At 37.9% G+C, this 17,985-nt stretch overlaps 1 protein-coding gene across 1 annotated transcript in view; it reads right to left on the bottom strand.

Moving 5' to 3' along the window:
* DHX36 (DEAH-box helicase 36) overlaps positions 1-16,681 on the bottom strand; it is a 45,769-nt gene extending 29,088 nt beyond the window's left edge. The window contains exons 1-9 of the mRNA XM_043473949.1: positions 16,350-16,681; positions 11,784-11,908; positions 10,781-11,012; positions 9,298-9,336; positions 7,970-8,140; positions 6,152-6,231; positions 5,004-5,078; positions 4,695-4,861; positions 2,502-2,583 (exon numbers count right to left, since the gene is read on the bottom strand). Coding sequence (XP_043329884.1) covers positions 2,502-2,583; positions 4,695-4,861; positions 5,004-5,078; positions 6,152-6,231; positions 7,970-8,140; positions 9,298-9,336; positions 10,781-11,012; positions 11,784-11,908; positions 16,350-16,613 — 1,235 coding nt within the window. The 5' untranslated portion in view covers positions 16,614-16,681. The remainder of the gene's footprint in view (positions 1-2,501; positions 2,584-4,694; positions 4,862-5,003; positions 5,079-6,151; positions 6,232-7,969; positions 8,141-9,297; positions 9,337-10,780; positions 11,013-11,783; positions 11,909-16,349) is intronic.
* Between the last annotated feature and the right edge of the window lie 1,304 nt (positions 16,682-17,985).

The following is a 17,985-nucleotide window of genomic DNA, read 5'->3' as shown; positions in this document are numbered from 1 at the left end:
TTGTTTCTACTGTCAGGCTGTTGCCTATTATTACCTTAGAAAACAACTGGTCAATGTGCTATGGTTAAGAAACGGGGACACACGGTTGAAAGTGGAACTGAGGAGGGAGAGCATAAAAACTTATGAGCACTGATGATATAACCAGAGCATGGAAGACCAACATACCCTCTTTCACTTTAATGCGTTCCTCCCTGACACACACTTCCCTCCTTGCCCTGCCGACCTCACTGCTTTCCTGAGTTGTCCAGGCTATCCCTGCCTTACACACTCTTCACTTACCCAGAACAGTAACCAAAGTACTGTAAGCCATTCTCTGTCCCGTCCCACTTTCCCCCATGAAAACCCTGAGAGCTTTCTCCTTGAACATACCATCTCATTTTTATTTCTTCTACTTAAGGTCCTTATTATCTCTCCCATGTTAGTGTAAGAGTTTCTCTGTGGGCACTGTGGTCTTCTCTCTCACAGATGCTGCCATCTATTTTCCCCAAAACTCTGGTCACGTGAGTATGACCAGAGTATACTCCTTGAGAGTAACAGCCTGTACGTGTCCCTATCTAGACACAAGCTCCGGAGGTGTGTAATGAGTCATTCCCTTGTTTTCTCTCAGATCTTAGTGCACAGTGCAAGCCATAAAATTTCAAAAATATGTCATATAAATGTCCATTCAAAATTCAGCTGACTTTTCTCCATGTAAAGTATGCAGTAGGATCTTTGTTCTCACCTTCCCACTATCACTTTCTGGTTTTCTCCCTTAACAAGTAAGCTGTGGGGTCTTGAAAAATCTCAGCATAAATGTTTCTACATCTGTCCATTTAGTTTTCAGATGTTTACTATAGGCCAGGTACTGTGCTATGTACTAGTTACAAAGATCCATAGGACAAAATCTTCCACTTTGAAAATTTGAAATCTAGTGCAAGAGACATATATAAAAAGATACATCACATGGCAATGAGGTAAGTGGTACAAGAGATATGATAAAAGTGCTCTGGCAGTCTTGCTGAGAAGGTAACTCACTGTGAGAGGTATCAGAGAAGGCTGAATGGGCAGGGATTTGTTCTTACGTAATAGTTTACAGATGAAAAGGGGAGAAGGTGGCAAATGTAACTGAAAGGAGGAAACAGCATGTAACAAAGCATAAAGTCATGAAAGAAAGGGCACAAGCTGGCATAGAAGAGACAGTGCCTAAGAGAAGCGGCATGAGGAATGTATGCCACTGGACAGACAGGGCCAGACTGTAAAGAGCCTTGGGGTGACAGGCTAAGAAGCTGGACCCTGATTCTGTGGGTCTGTGCCTTCAGCCCTCTCTCATAAAGTGATACTAAGGTAATTCTGATGGCTCCTCGAGAAACCTGCTAGCAGCTAGAGGCCAGTGTAAACGGGACTGTAACTTGGGCATACCAGCTAAGGTGCTCCACTCCAGGCCAAGACAAACCAACAAAAAGTCTTCAACTAGTTTTCAAAGAGAAATCTCAACAGGCATACCCTAGGGAAGAAAGTTCACATGAGCAGAGTTTTGGGGAAAACAGATGGCTAGCATCTGTGAGAGAGGAGACCACAGTGCCCACAGAGAAACTCTTACACTAACATAGGAGAGAGAATAAGGACCTTAAGTAGAAGAAACAGAAACGAGAAGGTAAGTTCAAGGAGAAAGCTCTCAGGGTTTTCATGGGGGAAAGTGGGACGGGATACAGAATGACTTACAATACTTTGGTTACTGAGCATGTAAAGCAGTTAATGTATCCTAGAACGTAACTGCTTGAAACACCAGCTACTTTGATTTAGAGTTTAAACAACCGGGTGGAGGACAACAGGAGCAACCATTATAAAGCATACTAAGCAACACAAATTATTTTAATTTTTTTGGTGGAAGCACAGTGGGAATCAAATATAAGATGACGATTTTTGTTTGAAAAATGTAAGGTTCAAGAAATCTGTGACACTGGAATGCTGCTGAGTATAGATTTAGATAAGTTTAGAATTCAGGAAGAATTCAGTCTTGAAACCATACTTCTGAAAGCTATAGGAAAATAGTTCTGAAAATTAGGAACTATGGTCATGGAAATAGGATTGCACAGTGAAATCATAAAAGGCTGAGAAACATCTAAGGTGAGAACTCTAGGGGAATATCGTATTTAAAGGGTAGGAAACAGAGGCCAGCAAAGGAGAATGAATACCAGGCAGGAGAATCAGAAGAGAAGTTCAACACTAAAGACAGAGATTCCCAAACTTTTCTGCCCAAGAGTCTTTAGATAATACTGATATGTGGCTCCAGCCCAGATTCTGCAATATAATATGGTATGAATGTCAATGTGGATTTTCAAAGACTCCAGGTGATTTCAATGTGCAACCAAGTTTGGGAATCCCTGATTTAAAGAAAAACAATGTTTTAGAAAGAAATAGTTAAGGATGAGCTTCTTAGACTAAAGTTTGACAAAATGGTGATACTAATATATTAAAGTATATTAGTACTTTTAATCTTTTACTTTTTAATATTTACTTACCTTATTTTTTCAATTATATCTTCCAAAAGATACTCCACAACCGGAAAAGTAAAGCCAGGTATATGTATCATTGGACAGTTACCTATTATGGTAGATAAAACATAAATCTGTATTCAAATGTTAAAAAAAAAAAAATCAACTGTAAATAGGACAATGACTACATTAGTTTTAACTTCAGAAAAGGGTCCTGAAACTTTTACAGCAATACCTTATTTTTCCATATCTCACTTAATAAAAACAACAGTTTAGTCTTCATTCAGTAGCAATTTACTGTTACAAAACTGTATACACACCTCACAGTTCTACAAAGTAACCCAGAATACCAAAAAAAAAAAGCATATTGTAAGTTGGATTCAGGACCTATTAAGTCTGTTTCTCTTCATCATTAGCCAAGATGGTGCCATGAGAACCTAAGTTTTAGTGAAATCTACATAAGGAACATGACCTCTGTGGCATCTAGAATTAGGGAAAGAAAGGAGTAGTTACAGCAAGAACTAACGGACTATTAAACTACTGCTTACTATTTTAGAATCACTAGTTAAAAAAGAAGTCTCTCAGTACTGTTACTTAAATGTTATTTAGGTTCTGTACCAAACAAAATAAACCATGTTGCCCATAAACAAAGGCCAAAGCTCCGGCACAGAGGGAGGTAACTGAAGCAGCACCACAGCTCTGAGGACACTTATGCCTCTGACCTGCGTACTTTTACGCAGTGTTAGCTCTGGATTTCTCATCAAAAGGACTGAGACAGAGACAAAAAGGAAGGCTCTGAGGGTCGACTGGGCTGATTACACACACATTAAATACAGTGCTATTCCATTTGAACATCCTCCCATTTCTCCTCCTTCCCCAAACAATTTAAGCAGTAGAGACAGTGAGGCATAATTTTAAAAGAATGTACTCTGCAGCTACCCAAATTTAGGTTCTCTTTTATTTCTTGGTTACTCCGTGCAGCCTGTGGGATCCTAGTTCCCTGACCAGGGATCGAACCCAGGCCCCAGCAGTGAGAGCACTAAGTCCTAACCACTGGACTCCCAGGGAATTCCCTCAAACTTAGTTTCAAATCATCCTGACCCTCTATTAATTATGCAACCTTGGGTAAGCTACTTAACTATTCTGAGGTTGTTTTCCATCTGTAACAATGAGAATAACAGCACCTACTTCACGAGGTATCAATGAGCATGAATGAAGACAGGCCAAATACAGCACCCAGCAAGCTGAAGGTATTCCAGTTATCACTGATATCAGTTATCGCTAGTTACCACTGTTATTAGCAAACTGCCACTGTAGCCTGAGATACTACATAAAAGCTACAGAAGACTATCAAAAAAGTAAATAAAATTTTCAAATCTGCGGTTTGACTTCATTAATGTCACCTTAATTATCTGGTGGTAGCACCAAGAGGCTACATCTCTTCACTACAAGACCAGAGATGATGCCACCATTTAAAAAACTACTAGAGAGGGCTTCCCTGGGCGTTCAGTGGTAAAGAATCTGCCTGCCAATGCAGAAGACACGGGTTCATTGCTGGTATGGGAGGATCCCACATGCCTCTGGCAGAGAAGGCAACGGCAACCCACTCCAGCGGGTTTGCCTGGAAAATCCCATGGACGGAGGAGCCTGGCGGGCTGCCGTCTGTGAGGTTGCACAGAGTCGGACACGACTAAAGCAATTTAGCAGCAGCAGCACGTGCTTCTGGATTAGTTCATGTGCCACAACTACTGAGCTCATATACTCTAACAATTTAAGCCTGAGGACCTAGAGCCTGTGTTCTGCAACGTGAAGCTACTGCAATGAGAAGCCTGCGCACCGCAACTAGATAGTAGCCCCTGCTCCCCACAACTACAGAAAAGCCCGTGCAGCAACAGACACAACACAGTCAAAAACAAATAATATTTTAAAAACTACTAGAGGGTAGATTGGAGAAGGGAATGACAACCCACTCCAGTACTCTTGCCTGGAGAATCCCGGGTACAGAGGAGCCTGGTGGGCTGCCATCTATGGGGTCGCACAGAGTCCGACACAACTGAAGTGACTTCGCAGCAGAGGGTAGATGAATATTCAAATATAATGCATTGCTAAACATTGACTACTTGCATCACTAAACATCTGAATACATTTTTTAAAAAACTGCTTCTAAACTCAGTGGTTTTCTGATAACTCTATAATGTAACAATCATAAATTCTACTCACCAAAATATTCAGAAAATTTCTCAGCATTCAATGTTGCACTCATCAATACTACTTTCAGGTCAGATCGAAAACTGAGAAGATCTTTAACAACAGTCATTAAAACATCTGACTGTAGATTTCTCTCATGGATTTCATCAAGCACAATATGGCTAACACTGGACAGATGGCTACAACAGAAGCATAAAGTTTGCTACTTGGCACAAAATGAAAAACAGAACCATTTTACTTTTACATAATAATAAAATCCAATGTAATAATGACATCTTTTGATGATGTTTAACTAGATGTCCTGCGTTGAAACATACTCACGGGTCTGACTGAAGCCACTGAAGGATGATTCCTGTTGTACAATATAAGATAGAACCTTGTTTCCTTGGCAACCGACTGTGAATAAAAGACATGAATTAATTCTTGGTTTTCTTTACTAATGAACTATTAAATACCACAAACGTTTAAGAGAATATCTTCAATTTAAAAAATGCTTTCAGCTTTAATGAAAAACTTCATCCTTAATTTTTTAGTTACCTGAACTCCTACAGGACAGTAATGAGAAATACTAGCTTCAAGTTCATTATACATTATTTTTGTTATAAATACAATGTTAGTGATTTCTCTACAAGACCTACCATTCAGAAAAAGACCAAATATTTAGGAAACTCAACTTCAGTTTAGTGACTGGAAAATCAGTTCATTTAAAAAGATAGACAGTATCATGAGCTGCAGAGGACTACAAAAATACAGTGGAGGGGGATGGGGGTTAAGATACAAACTAAACTAAGGTGGTCAGAGGCTGCGTGGTGGCACCAAAACGTACAGGAGGCCACTCCTTTAGGCGAGTGATGGTCCACTAACACAGCCAGGAAAAATGTTATCCTTCTGAACATTTCCTGGTGTAAAAGACATCTTAAAGCGAAAAAAAAGTGAAGTGAAAGTGGTAGTTGCTCAGTCGTGTCCGGCTCCTTGAGATCCCCATGGACTGTAGCCTGCCAGGCTCCTCTGTCCACGGAGTTTTCCAGGCAAGGACACTGAGTGGGTAGCCATTCCCTTTTCTAGGAGATCTTCCCAACCCAGGGATCAAAAGACATCTTAAAATGGTAATTCAAATCTGAATTTGGATTAAAAAAAAAAAAAGATTTTGTGGGTTGCAAGCCTATGTTGCAGTTACTGCAAATGTTAATTCTAAAAACAATAACCAGCATAAAAATTTGGGGGAAAATCTTTTTTTTTTAAATCTCTGATAACTTTGAAGTTTCACTAAAATCTACCTGTAAACAAGAAGTGAATATTCTTTTTTTTTTTTTTTAAGAAGTGAATATTCTTGCAAATTCTCTGGCGGTCCACTGATTAGGACTCAGCCCTTTCACTGCTGAGGGCCTGGGTTCAATCCCTGGTCAGTGAACTAAAGTCTCACAAGCTGCCTGGCACGGCCAAAAACAAAACAAATGAACACTCTTTACCTCTGGAGCCGAATTTGGTATCCAGTACTATTACCATTGCCACAAGATTCTGCCCTTTCTGCAGCCACTCTCTCTGCAACCTTTAATTAAAATAAAATACAGTTACAAAGAAAACATTTCCTTTAGAGTAAATATCCTAAATGTCTGAAAATCTGGAGTTGTTGAAACACTACTCATTAGATTTTCAAGAGTTAAAATAAGAGAAACATATTAAAATCTGAGGTATCTAAGACTGTGTCTTTTAAGAGCTGAAGACTACCTGCTTATGCTTACTTTTCATTTCCTCTGAAATTCTCCCTCCTAACTATTTCCAAAGCAACTTTCTATAAGTCCTCTCTTTGTCTTAAAAACAGTTGGAAATTTTAATCTAAACTCATAAAGGTTGAATATAACTTGAGAGTAACTATATACTTGATACTTTTTCTTATCTGATTCTTTTTTGTAGATTGGCAGGCTTAATTCTTAACTCTTAGTTAAGTTCTTAGAGTTATGACTGCTAAAGATAAGCTCTGGACAGATGAAATCCTATAAACTAATACTGATTTGTGCAATACTGAAAGTAACCAACAGTCATTTAGTGACAGAGCAGTGATTTATGCGGTTAGAAATAGAAAATGACAATTAGCTTTTAAGAAATAATACTTCAGAAGTAAAATTTCCCAATCATCATATCCTGTATACATTAACTCAGACCATTACTTCACTTTATACTGTTGATTAAACTGCCCATTTAAATACCAACAGATCTTGGGGGGGAAAAAAGCAACAAAATAACCTAATTGACATTTCTCCTTACTGTCAATTTATAGTGGCATGCTGCAGTCCATGTGGTCGTAGTGTCAGACACGACTGAGTGAAGGAACTGACAGTCATGTTTTAGTGAAAATGATAAAATTAGACTTCTAACCAAAATCTAGCTATATAATAGTGTCACAATAAAAGTGGCTTATTTTTCACCATTCTGTGAACTTATGCCACTTCCAGGAATATTATCCTCCCACAGACACGGCAGGTTTACTTTTTTAAGACAGTTATCTCTTAGGAACTGTAACTTAACCGTATACTGTAATTTCTACAAAACGTTGCTGTAATTGGTAATGCAGTTCCTGACCACAGACTCTGTATAAAATGACTTAGAGATGTAATAAATAACACTATCATAAAATCAAATACAACTGGAAAGCTTCATAATCTAAATTTACACAGAGTTACCTAACACTGAAGTAAACGTACTGTCCACCTGATGTTGAAAGACCCCAAACATCTCTACAGAACATACAACTCATATTTAACTAGGTCATCTGACTAAACACAAACAAAAAACGTTATCTATAACAAACATGCAGTTAATACCTGTTTCAAAATAAACTCCACACACCTTATTTTTCTGTGACTAATTCCCCAATACTGAATTGCACTAAAAAATCAGAAATATTGCTGTCATTCAGTACCTATACACTGAAAAAAAGAGCTGAAAACAGTATTAAATGAATCAAGGAGTAAAATGTAAAGTATCTAATGATAGAGATTATTTGAAGCTCATAATCAATTCTATAAACATTATCAGCTTTTCATTTAGTTTTATAGAAAATTGCCTGGATTTGCAATTTATCTTGAACTCCTAAACATCTTATCAATAAGAGAGAGGTCATTCAATTTCTTGGTGTTTACTACCAAATACTTGCTTTCATAGCAACATATCCTAAACCTAATTAAGAATCACCCCAACACTCAAAATCAGTAATTTCTAGCAAGACTACATAGAAGAATGAAGAAAAAAAAAAAGTTGGGAATTTTAACAAGTGAGAGATTACTTACTGAAATGGCACTAATTCTTCTTGGCTGAGTACAAACTATCCTACAAGCAGATCCTTTTCCTCTTTCAATGTAGTTATCCAAAATGAACTGAGTAACTTGAGTGGTTTTTCCACAACCGGTTTCACCACTTATCACTGTTACCTGATGATTATCAATCATATTTACCAATTCCTATTTCAAAAGGAGAAAAAAATGAAAGACATCACATGTTAACTAAGTCTGAAAAGTTACCCGAATCTTACCGAACTGAAGGTTAATTGTTTTTAATAAGCATATTAATACTTGAAAATTCTGTTATATGCAATGCTGGCAGTTTGGGTATCTGGATCTACCAGCTTTCAAGAGATGAGGCACCAAATTTTAAAAGCAGAGCCACGGCTGTCAGAGAAAAGCACACAAGCAAAAGAAGACAGCTTATAAATTCATGGAAGAATTAACACTGATTAATGTTGACATGTGGGTCTATTGAATATAAGGCTAATCCCCTTAAAAAACTACTCAGAACATCAAGGATCTATGTTATAAATAAAAAATATGGCTTCGTCAGCAGGACAAGTTTTGTATACTGTTTTGAGAACAAAGAAGAGTATAATTTAAGACTATTCCCTTTTAAATAATTAAAACAGAGCCAAGTTTTAAATAACTACATCAAATGGCTAAAATTCAGGTACTATCTGTAAAGCTGCCTACTCAGGAAAGATCTTCTTATAAACATGAATATTTTCAAATTAGTAGTACTGACAAAACCATCCCACCGCTACTTCAAAAGGGTATTAGGAGTTACTTTTAATCTATGAAACAGTCTAACTTGAAAACTCACCATTTAAAAATTTATCAATACCTCATATATATCAGAACAAATTCCAACAAAGTAACAGCTAGAAGTACTTAGAAGCAGACCATGATTCATTCATTCAAAAGGTATTTACTAGGGGTCTATAGAATGTAAAGCACTGTTCTGAAAAAGAGGTACACAGTGACCAAAACAGACTGTCCTTAAAAAAGTAAAGTCAAAACAAAGGATGGCTGAGAGGTCAGGGAAGGATGGGTGACTATATTATTCTATATAGGGTGACTGTATGAGGAAACATAAACTAACAAGTGAAAATTCTATTTTTAAACTCTATCATGGACATAAAAAAATTTTCAGTAAAACTGCTTCAGAAATTTTTTTTTTGGTCTTTCAACAATTCAAAAGAATAAAATGAACTTCCAAGACTATCCTTTAGGAAAAATTTCATTAATTTATATTTCTTCTTGATTCGGCACTTAAAAGAAATGTATTTAAGCATTTTGCAGATCATATTAAATAGTTATATAAATTTTACCTTTTGCATTCCATACGACGGCAGCTTTTCCCTGAAGTGCTGAAATTATAAAAAAAATTTTTTCTTAATTTTTTACAAGAGAAATGTAATCAAATTATAATCCTGGTAAATAAAATATATCATAGATAAACATATTAAGAGTCCACAAGTATTTTTTATTACCACATACCTTATGTGAGGTGTCAAGACTTACCTTGAAAAATAGCACGATAGGCATAAAGCAAGTGAAAAAATGTTTATGAAAAAAATTATAACTTAAAGGAAAAAAATATATTGCATATTACCAAGGATGAAAAAAGCTGAGCTCCTGAAAACATTTAAATTTTAAACCTGGTTCTGGTACTACGTGTGCAAGCACAGGTGGGTCACTAACCTAAGATTCTCTCTCCTCCCGTCAAACAGCGAACGTAACCTCCTGCAGAGGGCTGCCAAGAGGTTTAAATGACGTGGTACACAGGAAGCATTTACAACACGCCTGACCGAAAGGAAGACCAACCGTTTCTTCTCCTGACTTTCTCCGCACTAGATCAATTGCTCATCTTCAATAATATCTGAGTTCTGTCCTCCATACAAAGCAGAGATGGCAGCTAACTGTATTCCTAAGGTTATACAAGCAGTTCAGCTCTCAGGTAAAATATTCTCAATAACTTCATCTTGAAATCTTCTCTGTCCCTAATACATATTTTAACTCAAAAGGCATCAAAGAGCTACAGCATTTGGTCCCTAGACAACCTCAGCTGATCTGTTTAAAGAAGGATAGTCAACCTTCACTGAGCCAAAAGATCCTTTCTTTCCTACAGGAGATACAATGATCTGCCCTTCTCAAAAATGGCAGTACATATCTGCACATTAAAGACATGGCTCCCAGAATTCCCTATTTTCTCTTAAAAAAAAAAAAGTGAACATTTTATTACATCTATCTCTAGAACATCCACAAATCATTCAATTTTATGTTTTAGCAGGAGGGACCTTGACCAGGAAAAGAAAATACTGAAAAAACTTCAAAAGAGAACTCAGCTGCCACAGTTCTGTCTTTAAAGTGTCAGTGGCATAAGCACATCATATGACTTTTGAGGGATTTAATTTTAACATCTGTAAAAGGAAAGAGTGGATTCGATGTTCCAGAAGAAAACAACTTTACAATTCTAACCACCCTGTCTCTTATGACATCTCACTAAAATAGTTTAGAAATACTAAACTTAAAGAGTGATTTTTTTTTTTCATTTGCACTACCCATTTCTTAAATATTTCTTCTCTTCATCATATAAACTGTGAGACAGTAATTCCATTCTCACTACTTTTCTATACTATGGACCAGGCCGGAGTCTGAGGGAGGAATAGGGTGGGGGTGGGGAGATTCTCAGAGGATGGCTTGTTGAGAAATCTCACTCATCTAGATTATCAGGCAGCTACCTCTAACCATAAATATATTTTTATCAAGTGTCAGAAGAGATGACAAGTAAAAATCTTTTCTTTCCATTACCTGCATTTCAATATACCGAAGGTCAGTTTTTTTCTTTTGTAAATCTTCCAATAATTGTTGGTCTAGAATTGCATCTGGTTCATTTTCTTGAAAGAGATATTCAGAATCACGGTCAATGTATTTGTCCCTGATTCTAAATGGCCTCTTTTCTTGATTTATCTTTTTTTTTTCCTGATGCTCAACTTTCTTTACTGAATTTGGTTTGTTTTCAGCAGGAGCTTCAGTACTGTATCTATTTTGAAAAAATAAAAAAATGATAAAGGTTAAATAAAGATCCACTCAAGCCCTGAAACAAAATAAAACAATATGCTGTTTAATGATTTCAAAATCACCAAAATCAAGTCCTTATTCTTTAATATTAGTAGAACAATATGAAAATACTTAGATTCTTATAATAAATTAATTTTTTCCACCCTACAAATAGATACTGACAGATAAGTTACTCCTTGTGGTAGTTAAAACAATAAAAATCAACCCAATAGTCATTCCTTCATTGCAATGACTTAACTTTACCTAATTTTCTTTACCTAATTTTCTGAGCCTTGTTTTATTTCACAACTTCATTTTCTTCCTGCTACCCTTTTTGAGCTACAAATGGGATGCTATACTATGCAGTCCCAGAAAAACTACTTCTAATTTGCCCTGATGATGATAGTTTCTATGAATTTCCTAAAACAGCAATTTAACTTCTTACAGATCTCCTCCACAAGAGAATTTTGGAAATACAATGGTGGGTAGCTAGAAAAATAAATAATAACTTCATCAGCCTCCTATGTAAGTAGATTATTCCTACCATTAAACTCTTCTGTGGGAATAAGGATACCACCTAGATTTTTAAATCTTTCACTAACCCTGCTCAATCTACATAAGAAGAAAAAATACTTTGAGGCTAAATTTCACTTATAGAAGAGTCTGACAATATTTATTGTCATTTTTTGCAAGCAAATGCTCTAAACAAGTGTCACTCTGTTCAGTTTTTTTAAAAGAATACTTTTTGTTTTACCCGTGATCTTCGGGAGCAAACCAGGATATCTGCGCTTCTTCGTCTCTATCATTCTTCGCTTGCACAGAATGCAGCAGCTGCACGATTTGCTCTTCTCGTCGTTCGTCCATGTGCACTACAGCTCTCTATTTTGTGCAAAGGAAAAAGCACCCTTATCAACATGGGGAAACGTGCAAAATCACCTGACAACTAAAAAAAATAAAAGCAACACAACATGTGTTCAGCAAGCATATGAGAGAAAGTTAAACTCACCCCCCACTTGCCTTCCAAACACTTTTCTACTATGTATCCATAAAATCAGCTCTAAGATAACTGGTGAAGAAAGCATTATTTATGTCCTTTACTAAAACTTTGGTGCTCTTTCTACCCTTGCATTATACTGTTATTTCTTTTTTCCTATCTTAAAATTTAAAAGATACAATTTAATAAACACAAATGTTCTGATAAAAACAAAAGTTAAAAAATGCAAGAAGTATTTTGGTGGCAATGAGCATTTAAATCTCTTACATTATAAATATTCTTACTTAAAAAGTTCTCAACTTGTAATATTAATTTTGTATTCACAAGAAGGTGAGATGATTCTAAATGGCCTCTGAAACGAAATAGCCCCTGAAAAATATAGAAAAGTTTTTTGGCAACTTATTTTTAATGAGGTTTTCTGCACAATGAGGCCCCAAAGGCTGTGGCAGTGAATTCAGGAATGCTGAAATTCCAAACCTGAATCTAGCCTTTTTCTGTAGGTTGTCTCCTTCCTAACCTTCTTCCAGTTATATCACTTTTCACTTTACCTCACCTTCTGCCTGAAGAATCTCTGACACATATTTTAGGTTTCATGACTTATCAAGGTATTTGATTTTTTTATTATTCCCCTCCTGCTCTGGACATTCTCAAATATTCTTTCAGCTTATAATTGTAAACTCCTGGCAAAGGAGACTCACAATGTTGTCCAAATTATTGAGCAGAGGCTCTGTGGACTTTATTCTCATGAGAACTCTTCAGTGAACTCCAATGGTCAAGTAATGTGAGTAGAAAACCTTTACTGTGATAAGGCATTAAGATCTACGGGCCATTTACTACTACTGTACATGATCAGTTTTCTCTGGTACACCTTTCCTCCCCACTGGCTCCTTACTTCAATCAGTTCATGACGGTAGGACTTGAACACTGTCAAACCTCTTCACTTTTAAAACAAAAACAAATATCCTCCCATGAATTCTCCCACCCCTAACTTTTCTTCTTCCTTTCCACTGTAGAACTGCCTGGAAGTGCCCCCATTTCTTCCTTTCCTTCTCTAGACACTCCACTGTAATCTGGTTTTTAATTCTACCACTCCATGAAAAGTGATCTCATCAAGGTTACCAATTACAAGTTGCTTAATCCAAGACACTCTGAACTCTTATATTACTTGATCAGTGCAGCATTTGCCACTACTGATTACTTTCACTTTTTTATATACTCTTTTTCTCCCTAAAGGATTCTCCTGGATTCCAAGACAACATCCACATCCTTATTTTTCTCTTCTCTGGAGGCTCCTTCCTAGATCTTTCAAGCTTCTCTTTCTCAGCCCATACCTTAAGTTTTTCTTGTTCTTCATTATACACCCTGAGTGCTCAGCAGGCCAGCAGTATTGACGTCATCTGGGAGCCTGTGAGAAAAGCTATATCTGAGCCCACCCGAGTTCTACATTTTTACAAGATGCCAGGTGATTCAGGTTTGAGAAGCAATGGTCTACAGATTTCAGGCCTGTCCCCAGCACTATTCCCATTCACTTCTATATCCCAACTACTAGGCATAGTCCCACGAACTTGTCAAGTGTTCACCTGCAGTCTAGATTTCTCTAGGCATCAGACCCACAGCCTTCTACTTCCTTGAAACCACCACTTATATGCCCTGTAATACTGCACTTGGTGTGCTTAAGCTGATCCCATTGTTTTCCTCCGATGAGTGTGCTTTTTGTAGTCATTAGTGTCATTCATTCACACCTGCTTTCCCCTTCCTCCAGATAAAATCATCTTGAGTCTATCTCCTAAAATACTTGAAGCGGTCCACTTCCTGCCATCTCTACTGCCAATGTCCTAATCCAAGGTGTCATTCCTCACCTGAATTACTTCAGGGGCTACTTAACTGGTCTCCCCATCCCAGGATTGTCTCTCTTCAATTCATTCTCTATACTGCTACCCAGAGTGAATTTAAACACAAATCTAACACTTCATTTTTGCTTAAAATGCTTTAATAACTTGCTTGAGTTCTTAGGGGAAAGAATGTCAGAGCCCTGCTTATCTTCTAGTCCAGGACCTTTCATACTCCTATCTGTACAATGAAAGTATCATGACCAGCATTAAAGGGGGGCAGGCGGAGGCGGCAGAAAGGTAAAACAAAAACAAAAGCCCCAGGCAATGTACAGGTAATTATTATTTTATGAAACGTCTTGTTCAGTTATACATGAGTACTGGGTTGCAAATTAAAATAATAGTCCGTTTTGTGCCCTCCTCAGCCACGTCCTTACTTGTTCAGTTCTTTGAACACATTCCTCCTGACCTCTAGGCTGTGGTGCATGCTGCAGCTTCTGCCTAAAAATCCCATTCCAAGATCCCAAGTCACAAACACAAATATACTTTCTCAAGTTTCAGCTTAAGGGTTTCTTTTTCTAGGGAACCTACTAGGCTCTTCCTAATTTGAGTTAGGCGATAAGGCCATAGCTTCCTTACTGAAAGTGACCAAAAAAAGAGATAAGCTGAGCCAAATTATTGAAATATTTCAAAAAATTCAAAAAATTGAAACATTTAGTAGAGAAAATGGAGAGATAATTTTAGAGAATGGTATAAGAACTATAATAAAAAAGCAAAAAGTATGTTTACAAAAGTTTAATTACACCAGGTTCGGAAACGAGCTCAGAAAAGTATGGTATGTAGAAGGAAATCTGATATGTAGAATCTAAATTGCCAAGATTCCTGGAAAACACGTTAGGATTCGACTGAAATTATGAGACTGAGACAAGTGACCTGGTTTTCAAACTGTCAGCTAGAGAATGAGATGATCTAAGGCTCTATAAGAGTCAGATTTTATGGGAAGGAGTAGAAGACCAGATAAGATTCAGGGACAAACAAAATAGTGGCTTGACCTATGGTAACTATTGTGGAGATAGGTGGTTAGATTTGAGATATATTAAGAAGGAAAACAGATTTGCTGAAATCAAAGAAGAATCAAAACAAATCTCATTTTGGCCTTGACAAATGAAAAGATGCCAGTGACGTACTAAAATGGAGGTTTTGGGAGGTGGTGGAAGTCAAGAGTTTAGTTCATAATCATGCAACGTACAACTGGCTTCAGGTGGAAATAACAGATTTTCCTGATTTGCTTAACGTTTCATCTGTTTAGTTCTTATTTTTCCAACTAGACTGTAAGCTCCTTGAATACTGTTGAGATCTCCATAGCATCATCCATAAAACCTTGTGTGAAAAAGGGGGTAAAAAAAATTTTGATAAAGAGTTCTTGGGAAGTTACTATGTATATTCTCTAATACTAATCATTGAATCATTCTCCCAATTTCAAGACAACTTAAATGTGCTTCCCTTAACTTTAAAAAAAAGTTTGCTCAATGAATACGCTAATTTTTGCATGTCAAATAAATATGTTGTTTGAAGAATAATGGTAAGTTGTTAGGATAAATGGATAACGCTCCCCCTCCCCCAAATTCAATAAAAATGACATGGATAAATGGAAAACAGAAATGAGATGACTGAAACACAGACGCCTAAATGGTGATTCAATCACACTCCGCATCTAATATGAAAGGTGCTTTTTAAGTCAGTAGAAAGCTACTGTAAAGCTCATATTAAGAACACTTCGGTTTAATCATATATACATAATTATTAAAATAGGCCACTGGGGGAACTTTAATGGTTCCTTTACTACAGACAGGTGTTTAGTATACAAATCAAAGAACAACTGCCAGCTGAGACAAAAGACTAAACCAAATCAACTCTCGAAACCTCTTCCACTTCTAGGATCCTAGGTTTCCTTCTCAAAGAGCTGCTAATCAGCAGAAATCTCCGCAGCCCACCGTAAAAGTAAAAAACCTGAGTTTGTGCCTATTTTAATACTAAAATGAAAGCTGGAAGGATCTACATTCAAAATAGGGCTTGAAAGTTTTGTTCCACGCAAACCTGTATTAATGTATAAAACCGCTATTTTAGAGTTCATCAGGCAGAGAACTTAAATGAAACTAACATTATCATACCAGAAAGGATAGCCAGAGATACTACGCGATATCCAATAAAGTTAATTCCGGACGGACCTTTAATTTAATATTTGGTTTCCAGGTCTCTGTTTTTCAAGCAAAGTATACTCTTGGCCCGCTAAACCTCAACAGCTCCAGGTAAGATGCACATGGCCAACGTTACCGCTATAGTATCCACCACAGGAAGCTTTAGTACTTGCACTTCACAAAGCACATACCCCAGTTAAAAAAAAACAAAAAAGTTTAAAAAAAGGGGGGGGGGGCGGAAGGCTGGAAAAGAAACCTGTTCAGCTCCATCCTCCCTCCACTACCGAGTCACAGTTTACCTCCTGCCTCTCTGCTTCCTTGTTCTTCTGGCCTTGTTTCTTCGCGTACCATAAGCCGATTTCGCGGCCTTTCAGGTGCCCGGGATGTCGGCCTCGGCCGCCTCGACCACCCCCTCCGCCGCCGCCGCCGCCGCCACCACCTCCAGAGCCTCGGCTCCCCCCATGGCCTCCTCCATGGTTGCCTCCATAGCTTCCTCCGTAACCCCCGCCGGAGCTGCGGGGGCCACCATCGCGGCCCCAGTTCTGATGGTAGTCATAGCTCATTGTCCCAGCAGACCTCAACTCGTGAGTACCTGCAACCGCTAGAAATGGCGACCGGGGCCGGAAACCGGTACGCGTCCACTTCCGCTTTGCTTCCGGCGCCCAGCGCAAGAGGGAGGGACATTGAACGTCACAAGCAGACGTTTCCGGTGACGTCAGAGGACTTCGGCCCGGGAGGTCCCCGGGTTGGCTCAGGTGAAATGTGTGTTGTGCTCAGAGATGTTTACCTCTGTACCTTTGGAGGGAAAGCCGGCAGGAGGCTCAGGTTTTCTTTACCGAAGTCCAGCATGTGAGGAAACGGGTTTTGGGTTTTAGTTTATTCTCTTGGGAGTTTGCTTCCCAGTAGGCCCTGTGAACGTCGGTTGGCACAGTAAAAGAACCTGTGAGTCGAATGTTTTTCCCCCTAAAGTCTTTAAGAAATCAATTCCTTTTTAAATTTTTGAACTAGTGGCTATGGCATGAAAACAGCCTCGCACCTGTTTCAAATCTATGATTAAGTATAAGAACGTTCCTGCCTCTCTTAAAGGATTGTCGTTATTTATTACATTTATCTAAAGGCATAAGATGAGCCTGCTTACCCAAATTCCGTGCAGAGAACTTAGGCAATTTAAATAAAACAGCAGTTGAAGATTCCTATGTTCAGGTGAAGCTGTCTATTGCTGATTGAGCAGGCCCTTGAGTATCTTCTACGAGCTATTCTTGAATAATCAAGTGGCTTGGCCACACAGGTTTGCAAATTTCCCTGGGAATATCCGGTTCATTTGTACATTTACTGATTTAAAGTTGCTGGAGATATTCACTGAACAAGACAAGTCTGGCATCAACTTTCATTTGCTTACAGTCTTTAAGAGAAGATAAAGGCAAAAGAAATGTACGTTTTGAGTTAAAGGAAAATGCCATATGAAGGGTTCAGAATACTTCTCTGTGGCAGAAAACATTATTTTGAACCGTGGCATTTGAATTCCTGAAATCTTTTAAATGCCTAAAAACACTGCCTCCCAGAAGAACTCAGAAGATCTTTATTGTCATAAATCCCTTCCTTGGGAATGTAATCAGAGAAGATGGACTAGATGGACTTTTGTCACTGGAGACTGCAAATCAGCATCACACCTAAAAAGACTTGGTAACAAAAATATCATATCTTCCATCTATTCTCATAAAAGCACACTTATCTTTTGTAAAAAACATTTGTTTTCCCATAAATAGCTTTCTCCTCCTCCCCTTCCCTAAAAGATGGTACCTAAGTGCCAAGTTCTAACCACTGCCTTGAGGCACAATTCTGTGAACTCCTGTAGATATGTGATTAAATCTGTTTTGTGTGCGTGTGGGTGTGCTTACCTGTGTCTGACTCTTTGTGACCCCATGGACTGTAGCC

Source organism: Cervus canadensis, chromosome 7 (assembly GCF_019320065.1).
Source record: "Cervus canadensis isolate Bull #8, Minnesota chromosome 7, ASM1932006v1, whole genome shotgun sequence".
Classification (NCBI taxonomy): Eukaryota; Metazoa; Chordata; class Mammalia; order Artiodactyla; family Cervidae; genus Cervus; species Cervus canadensis.
This window is presented reverse-complemented; position numbering and strand designations above follow the sequence as displayed.